Genomic DNA, 14435 nt, shown 5'->3' on the forward strand with positions numbered 1-14435 from the left:
GCTGGTAATTCTGAGTTTACATGATGCATCTCTGACATTTTTATTCAAATTTTGACTTTTAAACTGAGAAGAAAGATAAGAACTGTAAGGCATAAACTTAATTTAGAATAGGTTTCCGTTGTTAATTGTGTATAATAGGTCTCCTTTTTTGTCTTTCAGTAAAGAAAAAACTCAACATGAATGTTTTTTCATTTGAAGAAAATACAAACTGTACAGAAAACACATGTACAACAAACAGCAGTGGTGGGTTTGAACATATTTGGTCTGTTTCATGTCTTGGGCTTTTATTTTCTTCTTCTTTTTTTTTTAACCAGAGTAACCTTGTTTTCTAACCTGTTGTTTTGCAGAATATGGTGTGGTTCTATCAAGATACTCTCCATACAGACTCAACATAAGCAGATATGCTATACCCACACTTGTCTGTTTAATTGAAGGGAATTGCAGAAATGACACTTTGACAAACTGGATTAAAGAAGGTGAATGAAAGATCTTTCATTTTGCTTCTATGCATTTGGTAGCCTGTAATTTTAGAAGTGTATGACAACAATAGATATCTGTAGGTTTCTTTTAATTTTTGTATGTCCAGTGTCCATTTATTCACAACATATTTTACAAGAGTGCTACTGTAAAGATAGTTAGGAAAATGTTTTTGTTCTCTTTATCAAAGGTTGTAACTGGACCCTCCAAATCACTACATACTTTGATAAAACTGGTGAGAAAAAAATGTCTAAGTATATCAATATTAAAGATGTTAGAGTAATATAAGATACTATATGTATTCCTGTAAATAGAGTGGGAAACCAATCTGATGTAACACAGTCAGTGACAGATTTGACAAACATTTTAACATTAACCTTATAAAGTATTCACATAGTGTATTTGCAGTATTATGGCTGCATTATTTTCTTAGATTGTAATGTTGTTCTTTTTTTGTTTTGTGTTCAGGAGTGTGTAATATGACCTGCCTGAATCCCACAATGACATGTCAGAAAGCACAATATGATCCCATCTGTAAAGGTAAGAACGTGGTACAATATGCATATTTTTGCTTTATTCAATTTCAGAACAAACTAAATGTGTCATTAAAACCCAATACTGCATATTGCTCTTAATTATTCCATATTTACTTATTCATAATTTTTATGGTTTTACACAGAAGATAATGCAGGTGATGGAAATCAAATAAACAACATTGGGATCCATAATAAAACTGCAACGTGTTACAAGTGTGGAAGTCCTTTTCAAGAAGTGAAAGAAGTCTCCTTACCCAAAGAAATGTCAGATAAATTTAATACTAATAAAACAGAGATCGATGCTGCGGCAGCTGCGTAAGTACTCTTTTAAACATGTGATTCAAGTCTAGTAAGGAGAGACCGAGGCTTGTTACAGGGGATTTTCTCATCTAACCCTATTTGCCCTGTTGAAAAAACAGTATATGCTGGTTAGGTATGTTTTGAAGCACGGCAGCTGGTTTGAGCTGGTTTAAGCTGGTCCTTAGCAGGTTATAAGCTGGTTCTGAGCTAGTCCTGAGCAGGAGCTAGTTGCTTAAGACCAGCACATGACCAACTAAGGACCAGCTCAAACCAGCTGCCATGATTCAAAACATACCTAACCGGCATATGCTGTTTTTTCAACAGGTGTCGTACCTTCTGTCCCAGTGGCTGTAAATCGAACCATTTAGTCTATCAAAGATATTATCACAACAACAACACAAGTGATTTTGTATCTCGTTTAGTGGGGCCATGAAAAGTCTCTCCAGCATTCTGTCTTTGATGGCGAATTCAACTGTTGCCTCCATATCCATGGGTAACGTTAAAGGGATTTTAAAGAAAATTCAAGATGAGTCCAAAATCACGATGTCCTACTTCATCTACTCTTCAGAAACTGGCATCAGAGTAAGTGGATGGATGACTTCAGACATACGCACATTTTCTTTAACTTTGCATGACGAATGGTGTCACAACATGTCTCTTAAAAACATGAAATGTACCTTAGCATGGAAATCTCCATATGTTTACAGGTTTTAGATGATGTTGACGTACTGAAGGATTATCCCAGCGCTTTCAGTATTACAGAGGAAGCCGCTAAGAAATCGCTCAACCAAAGTGCAGAATGCGCTTTTTTGGGCGTGTTCCGCTTTCCCAACATGACAAAGGTATAAAGAAACACCAAAAACAGGCTTAGTCAAGCTCTAAATGAGGTGTTTATAACAGAAAGCAATTTTTTGTTACTTTTAACTGAGTGATTTTACAAATTAGGTGTTATTGTAAACATAACTGCATTAAAAAAAATGTGGCTTAATTATGAAACAGGATGATAATCCTGAATATCCTGAACATTTAGATATCAGTGATTTTTTAAACTGAGTCATTTTACCTACTGACATAGGCCTTTTTTGCATCTTATTTTTTTTTATTTGTGATTTAAATCACATCATGTTTCTATATAGAAGCCTGATTCTGTTTCTCAGCAATAAAACAAAACAAACCTAATCAATCCTCTTTCATTTTTATTTTAAGGATGCAGTGAACAGTTCGGTTTTGAATGATGAGGTTTATGCAATCGAAATGGGGTCAAAAATTTCAAATCTGAGTGACCCCATCACCTTGACCTTCAAAAACGTCCAGGTATTCAAATGTGTGGGGGACAAAAAGTATTTCTAGTAGTCTAAATGCATCTGAATCTTATTTAGTGAAATTCTGTTGTATTTCTCTGCAGAAGACGTTGGGAACTCCTGTTTGTAATTCATGGGATGGAAACGGTCTGTGATGCTCGTGTTCATTTATTTTATTTATTTTTATTTTAAATTTTTAAATTTTGGGGGAATTTGTTCAATTTGATTTTTTTTATTTTTTTGACAGCATAGGCATTGAAATATTCTGTCTTTAAAAATGTCACATCAAATAATACATGTTCAGTTTCTGTATCACAGATAGCTAAATATCAATGTTAGATTCATACTTAAGCAAAATTAAGAGATCTGGTTAAGAGTTCGAATTTTTCGTCCCATGCTGCTGACCAAAGCATAATGTCAATTTCATTAATTCACTCTAAATCTACTTAAAACTAACCAGTTCCTCCATTTTTTCAGGACATCAGCCAAACTGGACAACTGATGGGTGTAGAACCCTTTACGGTAACGACAGGATAACATGTAAATGCGAACATTTGACTTTCTTCGCTGTGCTCATGGTAGGTTCTCCGTTTCCTTCTGGAATTTGTGAAATTGACTTTGCCAAAGCTGTACTTGCACCTCCAGATTTATGTTTATTTTGTGGTTGATAAAATGATTTCACCAAAGACATTTTGAAGTTAATGAATCTTTTAGGTTGCCAATGTCCTGTGTAACTAAACACTCTTTTAATACAGATCCCTCCAAATGTATCCATTTCCCAAAATGACCTCAACGCTCTCACCTACATCACCTACATCGGCTGCGGCCTCTCCTTGTTTTTCCTGTCCATTGGGCTCTTCATGCACTTCCTCATGAGGTGAGACACTAATTAAGATTTTTTTTAAGGCTTTTGAAAGAAGTCTCACCAAGGCTGAATTTATTTGTTAAAACACGATTAGCACTAAATATCAAGCAGCACAACAGTAATAATAAGAATAATAATAAGAAATGTTTCTTAAGCAGCAAAGCAGCGTATTAGAAGGATTTCTGAAGGATCATGTGACACTGAAGACTGGAGTAATGATGCTGAAAATACAGCTTTGCGTCACAGGAATAAATGGCATTTTACAATATATTCAAATATAAAACTGTTATTTAAAATTTTAATAATATTTCACAATATTACTGGGGTTCTATCAGATAAATGGTGAGTATAAGAGACATTGAGACATTATCATTATTTTATTTTATTTTTTTGCAATAAAATCGTGTGGAAAAAACAAGTTAATCAATCAACATCATGCCACAGGTGCTATTGATTAAGCTTAACTTGTACTAAACCCAGAATAATGCTTTAACGATGGGTTTAATTTAGGTGCAACATAACTGCAAAATTAAAACCCAGTTTAAAATGATGGTTCCCAGCAGGAACACAACGTCACAAGACACTGATATGCAACCCTGGAGCACAAAACCAGTCTTAAGTCGCTGGGGTATATTTGTAGCAATAGCCAAAAATACATGTTATGGGTCAAAATTATCAATTTTTCTTTTATGCCAAAAATCATTAGGATATTAAGTAAAGATCATGTTCCATGAAGATATTTTGTAAATTTCTTACCGTAAATATATCAAAACTTCATTTTTTATAGTAATATGCATTGCTAAGAACTTCATTTAGACAACTTTAAAGGCGATTTTCTCAACATTTAGATTTTTTTGCACCCTCAGATTCCAGATTTTCAAATAGTTGTATCTCGGCCAAATATTCTCCGATCCTAACAAACCATACATCAATGGAAAGCTTATTTATTCAGCTTTCAGATTATGTATAAATCTCAATTTCAAAAAATTGACACTTAAGACTGGTTTTGTGGTCCAGGGTCACATATTTGGTTAAATTTCAGTTGCGACGTCAGGTGACCAAAATTCAATGTCAATTCAACGTCTGATGTCAATGTTAATTTGATGTCCAATACCAACATCAGCTGACATTGATATTTGTTGTTTTTAGGTTGTGTAACCAAAATCCAACGTTAAGTCAATGTCAAATTGGCGTCAACCCTATTTTTATTTTCAACCAAAATGCAACGTCTGTCTCACATTGTATTGACGTCCTGTGCTTGCTGGGTTGTAATCCTAATTACTTTCAAACAAGATTTCAAGATTAAAGTAACTTTATTATCAAGGCTAATCCTTCATTTTTTAATTCACAATGGCTGGCTCTTTGAAATATCAGTTGCATTTTAAATTTTAGGAGAGTGAAGGCCACTGATTCACTCCGCGTGCTGATTAACCTCTTCGTGGCTCTGTTCCTGCTCAACGTGGCCTTCCTGTCGAATGAGTACGTAGCACGTACAAAGGACATCACCGCCTGCAGAGTCATGGCTGGATTCATGCACTACTGCTTGCTATCCAGTTTCACCTGGTTTGCAGTGGAGGCTTTTCACCTCTGCCTGCAGATGGCCAAATATTCAGTCACCATCAAACATTACATCATCAAGATTTCTGTGATTGGCTGGGGTGAGTTCACAATCTTAAATATGCATTCTGAAGTACTTTACTAAGTGCTCCAACAATCAAAGATGATCAAATGGGCAAAAATCCCAAGAACTTTGAAGGCTCTTTCTTGCTTACTAATATTATAATTGCATTGTCAACCATTTGTTTCAGCTCCTCCTGCTCTTGTTGTCTGTGTCATTTACGCCTTGGGCCAATATGGTGAGCAGACCATAACAACGGACACAAGCAACGTAACGATGTAAGTGGATCCCAAAATATAATGAGATGGCCTTCCTAAAATATAATGGCAGCCATATAATGTTATGCATGAAAACCTACACTTGACCATTTATGAATTGAAAAACATTTTATGAAGAACCTTTAACATCCATGGAACCTTTTTAATGTACAAAAGGTTTTTTATAATGGAAAAAGTTTCTTTAGATAATAAAATATTCCTCACACTACAAAAAAAAAAAAAAAAAAACTATTCGCTTAACGGTTTTTGGGGAATCAGAAATGGTTTTTCTATGGCATCACTGTGAAAATCCCCTTTTGGATCCTGTTTATTATTTAATTAAATTTTATATTTTATATTTACTTAAGCCAAAATTATTCAAATATTGTCTGGAAAATACTTACTGTCTATTAACTTGAAAGTGTATGTTTTTATACTCATTATTAAAGTAATATTATGTGTGTAAACTTTTAAAATAAACAACAGATTTGTTTTTGTTTTTTTTTTGTGTGTGTTTTTGTTTTTTAACTGCACAAAAATAGTCAATAAAATAAATAGACACTGCTGGAAATGTACTCAACTTCCGGCTTTCCAGGATGTAGATGCGTATGTTTGTTCATCTGAACAGATTTGGAGAAATGTATCATTATATCTCTTGCTCACCAAAGGATCCTCTGCAGTGAATGGGTGCCGTCAGAATGAGAGTCTAAACAGCTGATAAAAACATCACAATAATCCACACCACTCCAGTCCATCAATTAACATTGTTTGAAGCAAAAAGCTGCATGTTTGTAAGAAACAAATCTATGATTAAGGTGATCTAACTTTAAACCATCACTTCTGCCCAAAATATGAGTCCATAAAATTAAGATGTTAATTGATGGACTGGAGTGGTGTGGATTATTGTGATGTTTTTATCAGCTGTTTGGACTCTCATTCTGACGGCACCCATTCACTGCAGAAGATCCATTGGTGAGCAAGTGATGTAATGCTACATTTCTTCAAATCTGTTCCCACGAAGAAACAATTAGTAAATGGGTGTGAGGGTGAATATACATTTGTATATATGTAATTTTGTCAACTTTATCCATCTGCACTTTTTTCCCCTGCAGGTGCTGGATTTTAGACTCTGATGTCCATTACTACGTGAACATCGGTTATTACTGCTTCATCTTCATCTTCACTTTTAGCACCTTCATTGTTGTGCTGCGATGGCTCTCCATGCTGAAGCTGAGCAAGTTGAACAAGGTTGAAAAAGTGCAGCGCTCAAAAACCGCCACCTTGGACATCACCACCATCCTGGGCCTCTGCTGTATGCTGGGACTCACCTGGAGTTTTGCGTTCTTCAGCTACGGAGCTCTGCGTCTGCCCTCGTACTACATATTCACCATCCTGAACTCTCTCCAAGGTGAGAGCACTTCTGCAGCTGATTTTAAATGCTTATATTTATCATTTGATCAACTTTTAGGGATGCACTAGCAATATCGACAACCTCAATGCTGACAGACGTGGACTAAAAGCTTCAAAATAATGAGAAAGAAATTTTTTATATAACAGTTATGATATGATATATAAACTAGAGGTATGTATATTGTATTATATTACTACTATTAATACACTTTAAACAAAATTCCTGTTCACCGTATATTTGTGGTAAAATGTCTATTGAAACTACCGGTCAAAAGTTTGGAATAAGTACTATTTTTTTAATGTTTTTGAAAAAAATCTCTTATCCAAGACTGCATTTATTTGATCGAAAATACAATTAAACTGTAATATTGTGAATTTGTAAAATATTATTACAATTTTTTTCTTTTGAATATATTTTAAAATGTAATTCATTCCTGCGATCAGCATATCATTGTAACATACATTCAGCCATTGTATCACAGGAATAAATTAAATATTTGTATGTATTAAAATAGTAAAGAGTTATTTTAAATTCATTTTTACTGTATTTTTGATCAAATAAATGCAGCCTTGGCAAGCATAAAAGGCTTTAATAAACATTGAAACATCAAAATAATTTTTTATATTATAAAACATGCATAATATCGCATCCATTTTGTATTAATTGCATACGGTTTTCTAGGTCTCTTCTTGTTCATATATTACTTGAAAGCAAGCAGCCTCTTGGGAGACTCAGCAGCTTCAGAAGAGAGCGACATGACTGAAGAAACCAATACAGAAAATCCATACGAAGACCTGCCAACAGAAGACACCAAAAAAGCCATCTGACCATCACCTCTACATCTGAGGATTTGAAATATATCTGTCTATTGATATTTTACATTAATTTGTAGTATTATAGTGAGTCAATCCACTGCAAATTTTGTCTTGTAACATACGTACATCTCTTTCTGAACTCTTCAGAATTTAAGAATTTGCGTTTTTTCAGTTCATGAGTTTGAACTGAATTGAATTGCATTTTAGAGAAATTTAAAGCAGAGGAATTGCATTAGTCCAAAACAAGTTTGAGACATAAAAATAATGATGCATAATAAATAATAATGTATAATAATATAATCTGCTGTATATTTAGCTAGCTGTAATTACTTTATTACTACATTTTCTTAAAAAAAAAAAAATGCTATATATGTAACTGAATTTCATAATACAATGCCACTGATGTATTTGTCTTTACACTGTGTCTCATTTTATGCATATACACATATACTGATTACTGTACTGTGATAGAAAAGCTGCTAAAAATTATTTTATCATTTTCAGTCAGTTCATTTATCTAGACAGTAGGTATATTTTCTGTCTTTAATTGATATTAGTAGTTTCTGAGCAGCTCTACAAGTTTAACTTTCTCTTGCGCTTCTATTACCTGTATGTACACGCGTTTTACTGATGACCAGTCACATAAACTCGATAATAATATAACGCTATGAACTCTTTAGTTTTTATTACACCTACACAGACGTTTCAAACTATGTAACTTACGATTTTCTTTTAATGGTCATGTATTAAAACCATAGCTTAGTATGGTGTTATGCAAAAGTTAAAAACTTTTTGAATAGGGGGACTATTTTAAATGCTCTCACAAATCGGCTTTCAAGCATATTTAAAAAATAAATAAATAAATAAATAAAAGTTCAAAACAAAAAACACGGACGTTATGAAAGGTCGTTGACGTGATGCCGTCATGACGTTGGTTACGTGGCTTGACGGCGGCACGCGGGAAAGTTCAGACTGAGGAGCTGCAGCTTAGCGGGTGAGTGACAAAACAATAATCATGATATGAAGTAATTGCACTTCTACATAATTATTTTGACACATTTATATGACTTTTAGTGTGAGAACATGTTTGAGGACTTTACATTATGTGTGTGTGTGACGATTAGAGCGCGATAGATGTTTGTTTGTTTGTTTGTGTTCTGCGTTTTTTCTAACACATTATCAGACTGATCAATAAATGAACATCCCATATTATTAGTAATTAACTCAATTTAGTTAATTTGCCGATTGTCCTTTTGATTCTTAGAAAACACTGTCCGATTGTGATACCATGGTACTACTTCTAATAGTACCACGGTATTCTTTGGAACACCATGTAACGTTACTTAAAACTCTGCTATACATCAAAATACTGTGGTATTACCATCTGATACCATCAAAATAAGGGTTGTTAATGTATTAATATGCCTTGATGTTTCAAATGATACCTTGATACATGTCGAGGCATGTATAATATCGTGTTTTGTTCAGTTACAGTATGTAAATACTAATCTAAACGTCATTAAAACAATAATTGTCAATCTGAGTGTGAAGCGCTGAACTATATTTCTATAGTTTAGTGTTGTGAATCCTAATTTTGTGTTTTTACTAAATGCATTCGTTTAGAACTATGTACGTTGAGTGTTTGGTTTAGATGTAAACAAACAGTGCGACCCAAATGTTTCCAGCTACTTTTCACTCAAATTGTGAAGCTGATAATGTGTCATGTGTTATGAAACAGTAAATATGGCTATGAGGAATGCGTCCAGGGTGGAGGTGGAGGCGGAGGCAGAAGTTGAGGAGGAAGAAAGTTTTGGGCCACAACCGGTTTCACGGCTGGAGGTACGACTGCTTGCCCCTGCAGATATAAACACAAACACTCTTTGAATGGCTTTTCATTTGTGCTGATGTTGTAAATCTCTCGGCAGCAATGTGGCATCAGCAGCAGCGACATTAAGAAGCTGGGGGATGGTGGTTTTCACACCGTGGAGGCTGTAGCGTACGCGCCCAAGAAAGAGCTGCTGAACATCAAAGGAATCAGCGAAGCCAAAGCCGACAAGATCCTGGTGAGATCTTCAGAATTGCAATCTCTCGTTTTGTTTTTAGCGATATGCACAAACCTCTCATTTTTTGTTTTTACCAAACAGACAGAGGCGGCTAAGATGGTTCCCATGGGCTTCACCACAGCGACTGAGTTCCACCAGCGCAGAGCTGAGATCATCCAGATCTCCACAGGATCCAAAGAGCTTGATAAACTCCTGCAGGGTACGCCACTGAACTGGCTGTCAGATAATAATGTGCTATAATCGCCTGACTGAATCTTTGTGTGTCTGTGTTGTGCAGGAGGAATTGAGACGGGATCCATCACGGAGATGTTCGGCGAGTTTCGCACAGGAAAGACGCAGCTGTGTCACACGCTAGCCGTTACCTGCCAGGTAAAACTTTTTTTTTAAGAATACTTTAATTCAGCGAGGAGGACACAGTAAATTGATCCAAAGTGACAAAGATGTGTAAAATATCAAAAAAGATTTATTTTTCAGTTAAATGCTGTTTTGAATGTTCTGATCATGAAAGAATTTTGTATATATTCAGTTTCTACAGAAATATGAAGCTGCACAACTGTTTCAACACTGATAATAATCAGAAATGTTTCTTAAGCAAATCAGCATGTTAGAATTTGACACTGAAGGCTTGAGTAATGATGCTGACAATTCAGCTTTGCATTACAGGAATGAAATTCCTTAAAATAGTTTCAAATAGAAAAGTTATTTTAAATTGTACTAATATTTCACAGTATTACTGATTTTACTGTGTTTTGGTAGAATAAATGCAGCCTTGGTGAACATAAGAGACTTTAAAAACTTAAAAACGTTGTGAAATTGATTTTTATAAAATAAATGAAAGAATATCTTTTATATTGTTAGTTATATATGACTGAAGCAGGCCTAGATTTGATTTATACATAAATCTTTTTTTTTTTTTAAATCATGTTAAATGTGAGTATCAAATATCGTCCATCAGGCTTTTGAGGAATGTTTATTTGTTCATCTCTCAACCATCATTGTATTGCATTACAATATGTTTTGAAACTGTTTTGATCATAAAGCTAAGCATTTAAATATCATCTTACCAAAACATTACTGGGAGATATAGAGCGACAACTGATATTTATATGCATTTTATGTAGTAGTTTGCAATACTGTTACAAAGATCTCATTGATTTACATTACAAGCTGTTAGAATTTCATCTTAATTTTTGGTCATATAAGTATTATCAGCTGCACCAAATTGCCTATTTTTGCTAAGTTTGAGCCTCTGAATAAAACTGAAGTGTTTTTTCCTTGGGCTTGAGCTACATATTCTCCAGTATCACAGTATATAAGCTATAACATATGCAATTTTTTTTAGATTCTGTTTGTCTAAGGGTGCAATAAATGCTGTTGTATAGCATGTATGTAGTAAACACTATGTATGTACAATATATACATCTGACTGTTATTTCATGTCAGACTTTACAGTGTTAAAATATGAACTTTGCATTTCAGCTGCCCATAGATCAGGGTGGTGGAGAAGGAAAAGCCATGTACATCGACACCGAAGGAACCTTCCGTCCAGAGAGACTGCTGGCTGTAGCTGAGAGGTCAGAGTCGCTTTAGAAACACTTTAATCTGTTGTGTGCTAAACATCAGAAATGAACTGTGTGTTTGCTGTGTCAGGTACGGGCTGGTGGGAAGTGATGTGCTGGATAATGTGGCGTATGCCAGAGCCTTCAACACAGACCATCAAACACAGCTGCTGTATCAGGCCTCTGCTATGATGACTGAGTCCAGGTAACGCACACATCCAGCCAGAAACTGACTCCAGACTCCATTAGCTCCATGTGTTGAAATATCCTTGATCTCTGTCCAGATATGCTCTGCTGATAGTAGACAGCGCTACTGCACTGTACAGGACAGATTACTCCGGCCGGGGAGAGCTGTCTGCCCGTCAGGGCCATCTGGGGCGTTTTCTACGCATGCTGCTCCGTCTCGCTGATGAGGTAAAGATGAGACGTCACACACATGCTGTTTTATGATCTGAGCACTCCTTGTAGAATCTAGATGATTGTTATTAAAAACTTATTCAATATGAAATTTTACTAAATTATTCTGAAGCTGCACAACATATATTTACATACAGTCCACAAGACAAAAAAAAAACCCTGTATTTGATCAAATTAAAAAAACTACACTTCATGTCTTTTTTAGGCAGCATTTATTAAAATGCAGTTGAAAGTTCATTGGCTGCTCCCATTTGTAAACTGTCCAATGGCTTTATATCTATCTCTCTCTCTCTCTATATATATATATATATCAGCTGCACATACATATATACACACACTCATACTCACCGGCCACTTTATTAGGTACACCTGTTCAATTGCTTGGTAACACAAATTGTTAATCAGCCAATCACATGGCAGCAACTCGATGCATTTAGGCGTCTAGATGTGGTGAAGACGACTTGCTGAAGTTCAAACCGAGCATCAGAAAGGGGACTTTGAACGTGGAATGGTTGTTGGTGCCAGACGGGCTGGTCTGAGTATTTCAAAAACTGCTGATCTACTGGGATTTTCATGCACAATCATCTCTAGGGTTTACAGAGAATGGTCCGAAAAAGAGAAAATATCCAGTGAGTTGTGTGGACGAAAATGCCTTGTTGATGTCAGAGGAGAATGGGCAGACTGGTTAGAGATGATAGAAAGGCAACAGTAACTCAAATAACCACTCGTTACAACCAAGGTATGCAGAATACCATCTCTGAACGCACAACACGTCGAACCCTGAAGCAGATGGGCTACAGCAGCAGAAGACCACACCGGGTGCCGCTCCTGTCAGCTAAGAACAGGAAACAGAGGCTACAATTCGCACAGGCTCACCAAAATTGGACAATAGAAGATTGTAAAAACGTTGCCTGGTCTGATGAGTCTCGATTTCTGCTTCGACATTCAGATGCTAGGGTCAGAATTTGGTGTAAAGAACGTGAAAGCATGGATCCATCCTGCCTTGTCTCAACGGTTCAGGCTGGTGGTGATGGTGTGGGGGATATTTTCTTGGCACACTTTGGGCCCCTTAGTACCAATTGAGCATCGTTTAAACGCCTCAGTCTACCTGAGTATTGTTGCTGACCATGTCCATCCCTTTATGACTACAGTGTACCCATCTTCTGATGGCTACTTCCAGCAGGATAATGCACCATGTCACAAAGCTCAAATCATCTCAGACTGGTTTCTTGAACATGACAATGAGTTCACTTTACTCAAATGGCCTCCACAGTCACCAGATCTCAATCCAATAGAGCACCTTTGGGATGTGGTGGAACGGGAGATTCGCATCATGGATGTGCAGCCGATAAATCTGCAGCAACTGCGTGAAGCTATCATGTCAATATGGACCAAAATCTCTGAGGAATGTCTCCAACACCTTGTTGAATCTATGCCACGAAGAATTAAGGCAGTTCTGAAGGCAAAAGGGGGTCCAACCTGGTATTGGCAAGGTGTACCTAATAAAGTGGCCAGTGAGTGTGTATGTGTATCTCTCTCTCTCTCTCTCTCTCTCTGGTTTATAAAAATGCCTTTTATGTATTGTTAAATTGTCTATTTGCTTCATTGTTTCAGAATATTAAAACATAAATTACATATTATTAAATTATAATGGTAAGTAAATGTAGTAGATGTAAATAGTATTTACATTTTTATGTTTCATAAATTAAAAGATTTCCACTCATGCTGGACTTCTGGTCTGATATTTAAGGTAAACTGAATAAAAATTACTTAAGCAACTAGCTCTGGCTGAATTAAAGAAAAATTTATTTTATTGCGAATAACAAAGGTGTGTTTTTATTTATCTTTTTTTATAAATATAACCCTGTTCGTCTTGTGTATCTTAATTGAGTTGAATAATGACACTGTTGTCATTGTTTCAAAACTTTTGCATTTTTGGAACATTACTGTTGTTTTCCTGTTTATTACTGGAAAGATTTTAGTATGTTGTAAAGCATATGTATTGTATAAAGCAATAAATGTGACTCGACTTATATTACATGTATATGATGTGAGTTCATGGAAATATTTTCTTAATATCTTGTTTGTTTTTATCTGGTTTGTAGTTTGGTGTGGCCGTCGTCATCTCTAACCAGGTGGTAGCACAGGTGGATGGAGCGGCCATGTTTTCAGCAGATCCCAAGAAGCCGATTGGAGGAAATATTCTAGCACACGCCTCAACGACTCGGTAAAATTTTGAATTGGACGATGATCATGGTTGCTGACTGATACACTCCATACTCCATAGATGAATAATATCTCAATTCTCTGTCTCTCTTGTAGATTATATCTGCGAAAGGGTCGAGGAGAGACACGGATATGTAAGATCTATGACTCTCCATGTTTGCCTGAGGCAGAGGCAATGTTTGCCATTAATGCTGATGGAGTGGGTGACGCTAAAGACTGAAATGATACCAACCTAAGCGCACAATGAGACCATCAGCCAGAGAAAAGACTCCTGTAAAATGATTGAAATGTGTAAATGTGGACACATATTTAGTCTGGAATTGATCGAAAAGATTTTGGAAAGAGAATGAATCCTTCAGAGTGAAATTCATGGTTTATTTACATATGTGCGGATCGATGGATCTGAATGATTTGAGCTGGTGTAATTATTTGCTCTTTACTGTAATGTCAGCCTCCTCTATACTATTTGTTACATTTGTTTTGTCTGGACTGAACCTTTTTTCTTGTACATAAACAATTAAAGTGTTTTATCTGTTAAACTAATTAAAGTGCATTTTTTGCATGATACCGTCATTTAAAACCATTAAAAA

At 35.7% G+C, this 14435-nt stretch overlaps 2 protein-coding genes across 6 annotated transcripts in view; both read left to right on the forward strand.

The window, feature by feature from the left end:
- The window catches only part of adgrg11 (adhesion G protein-coupled receptor G11), a 32661-nt gene extending 24665 nt beyond the window's left edge, over window positions 1–7996 (forward strand). For all 5 annotated transcript variants that reach the window (XM_058755412.1, XM_058755411.1, XM_058755415.1 and 2 more), the window contains 15 exons: window positions 160–243; window positions 348–476; window positions 668–712; window positions 946–1017; window positions 1157–1328; window positions 1736–1895; window positions 2021–2155; window positions 2520–2627; window positions 2719–2761; window positions 3092–3192; window positions 3370–3491; window positions 4872–5137; window positions 5288–5375; window positions 6467–6762; window positions 7447–7996. In XM_058755412.1, coding sequence (XP_058611395.1) covers window positions 160–243; window positions 348–476; window positions 668–712; window positions 946–1017; window positions 1157–1328; window positions 1736–1895; window positions 2021–2155; window positions 2520–2627; window positions 2719–2761; window positions 3092–3192; window positions 3370–3491; window positions 4872–5137; window positions 5288–5375; window positions 6467–6762; window positions 7447–7592 — 1967 coding nt within the window. In that variant the 3' untranslated portion in view covers window positions 7593–7996. The remainder of the gene's footprint in view (window positions 1–159; window positions 244–347; window positions 477–667; window positions 713–945; window positions 1018–1156; window positions 1329–1735; window positions 1896–2020; window positions 2156–2519; window positions 2628–2718; window positions 2762–3091; window positions 3193–3369; window positions 3492–4871; window positions 5138–5287; window positions 5376–6466; window positions 6763–7446) is intronic.
- A 428-nt stretch (window positions 7997–8424) lies between these two features.
- Window positions 8425–14430, forward strand: rad51 (RAD51 recombinase). Its single transcript, XM_058755419.1, has 10 exons — window positions 8425–8574; window positions 9319–9419; window positions 9506–9643; window positions 9725–9842; window positions 9921–10012; window positions 11123–11217; window positions 11294–11407; window positions 11487–11616; window positions 13725–13846; window positions 13942–14430. The coding sequence occupies exons 2-10, from the start codon at window positions 9324–9326 to the stop codon at window positions 14063–14065; spliced, it is 1029 nt and encodes a 342-aa protein (XP_058611402.1). The 5' UTR covers window positions 8425–8574; window positions 9319–9323; the 3' UTR covers window positions 14066–14430.
- Window positions 14431–14435: the final 5 nt, after the last annotated feature.

Source organism: Onychostoma macrolepis, chromosome 20, assembly GCF_012432095.1.
Source record: "Onychostoma macrolepis isolate SWU-2019 chromosome 20, ASM1243209v1, whole genome shotgun sequence".
In the NCBI taxonomy this organism is placed as follows: Eukaryota; Metazoa; Chordata; class Actinopteri; order Cypriniformes; family Cyprinidae; genus Onychostoma; species Onychostoma macrolepis.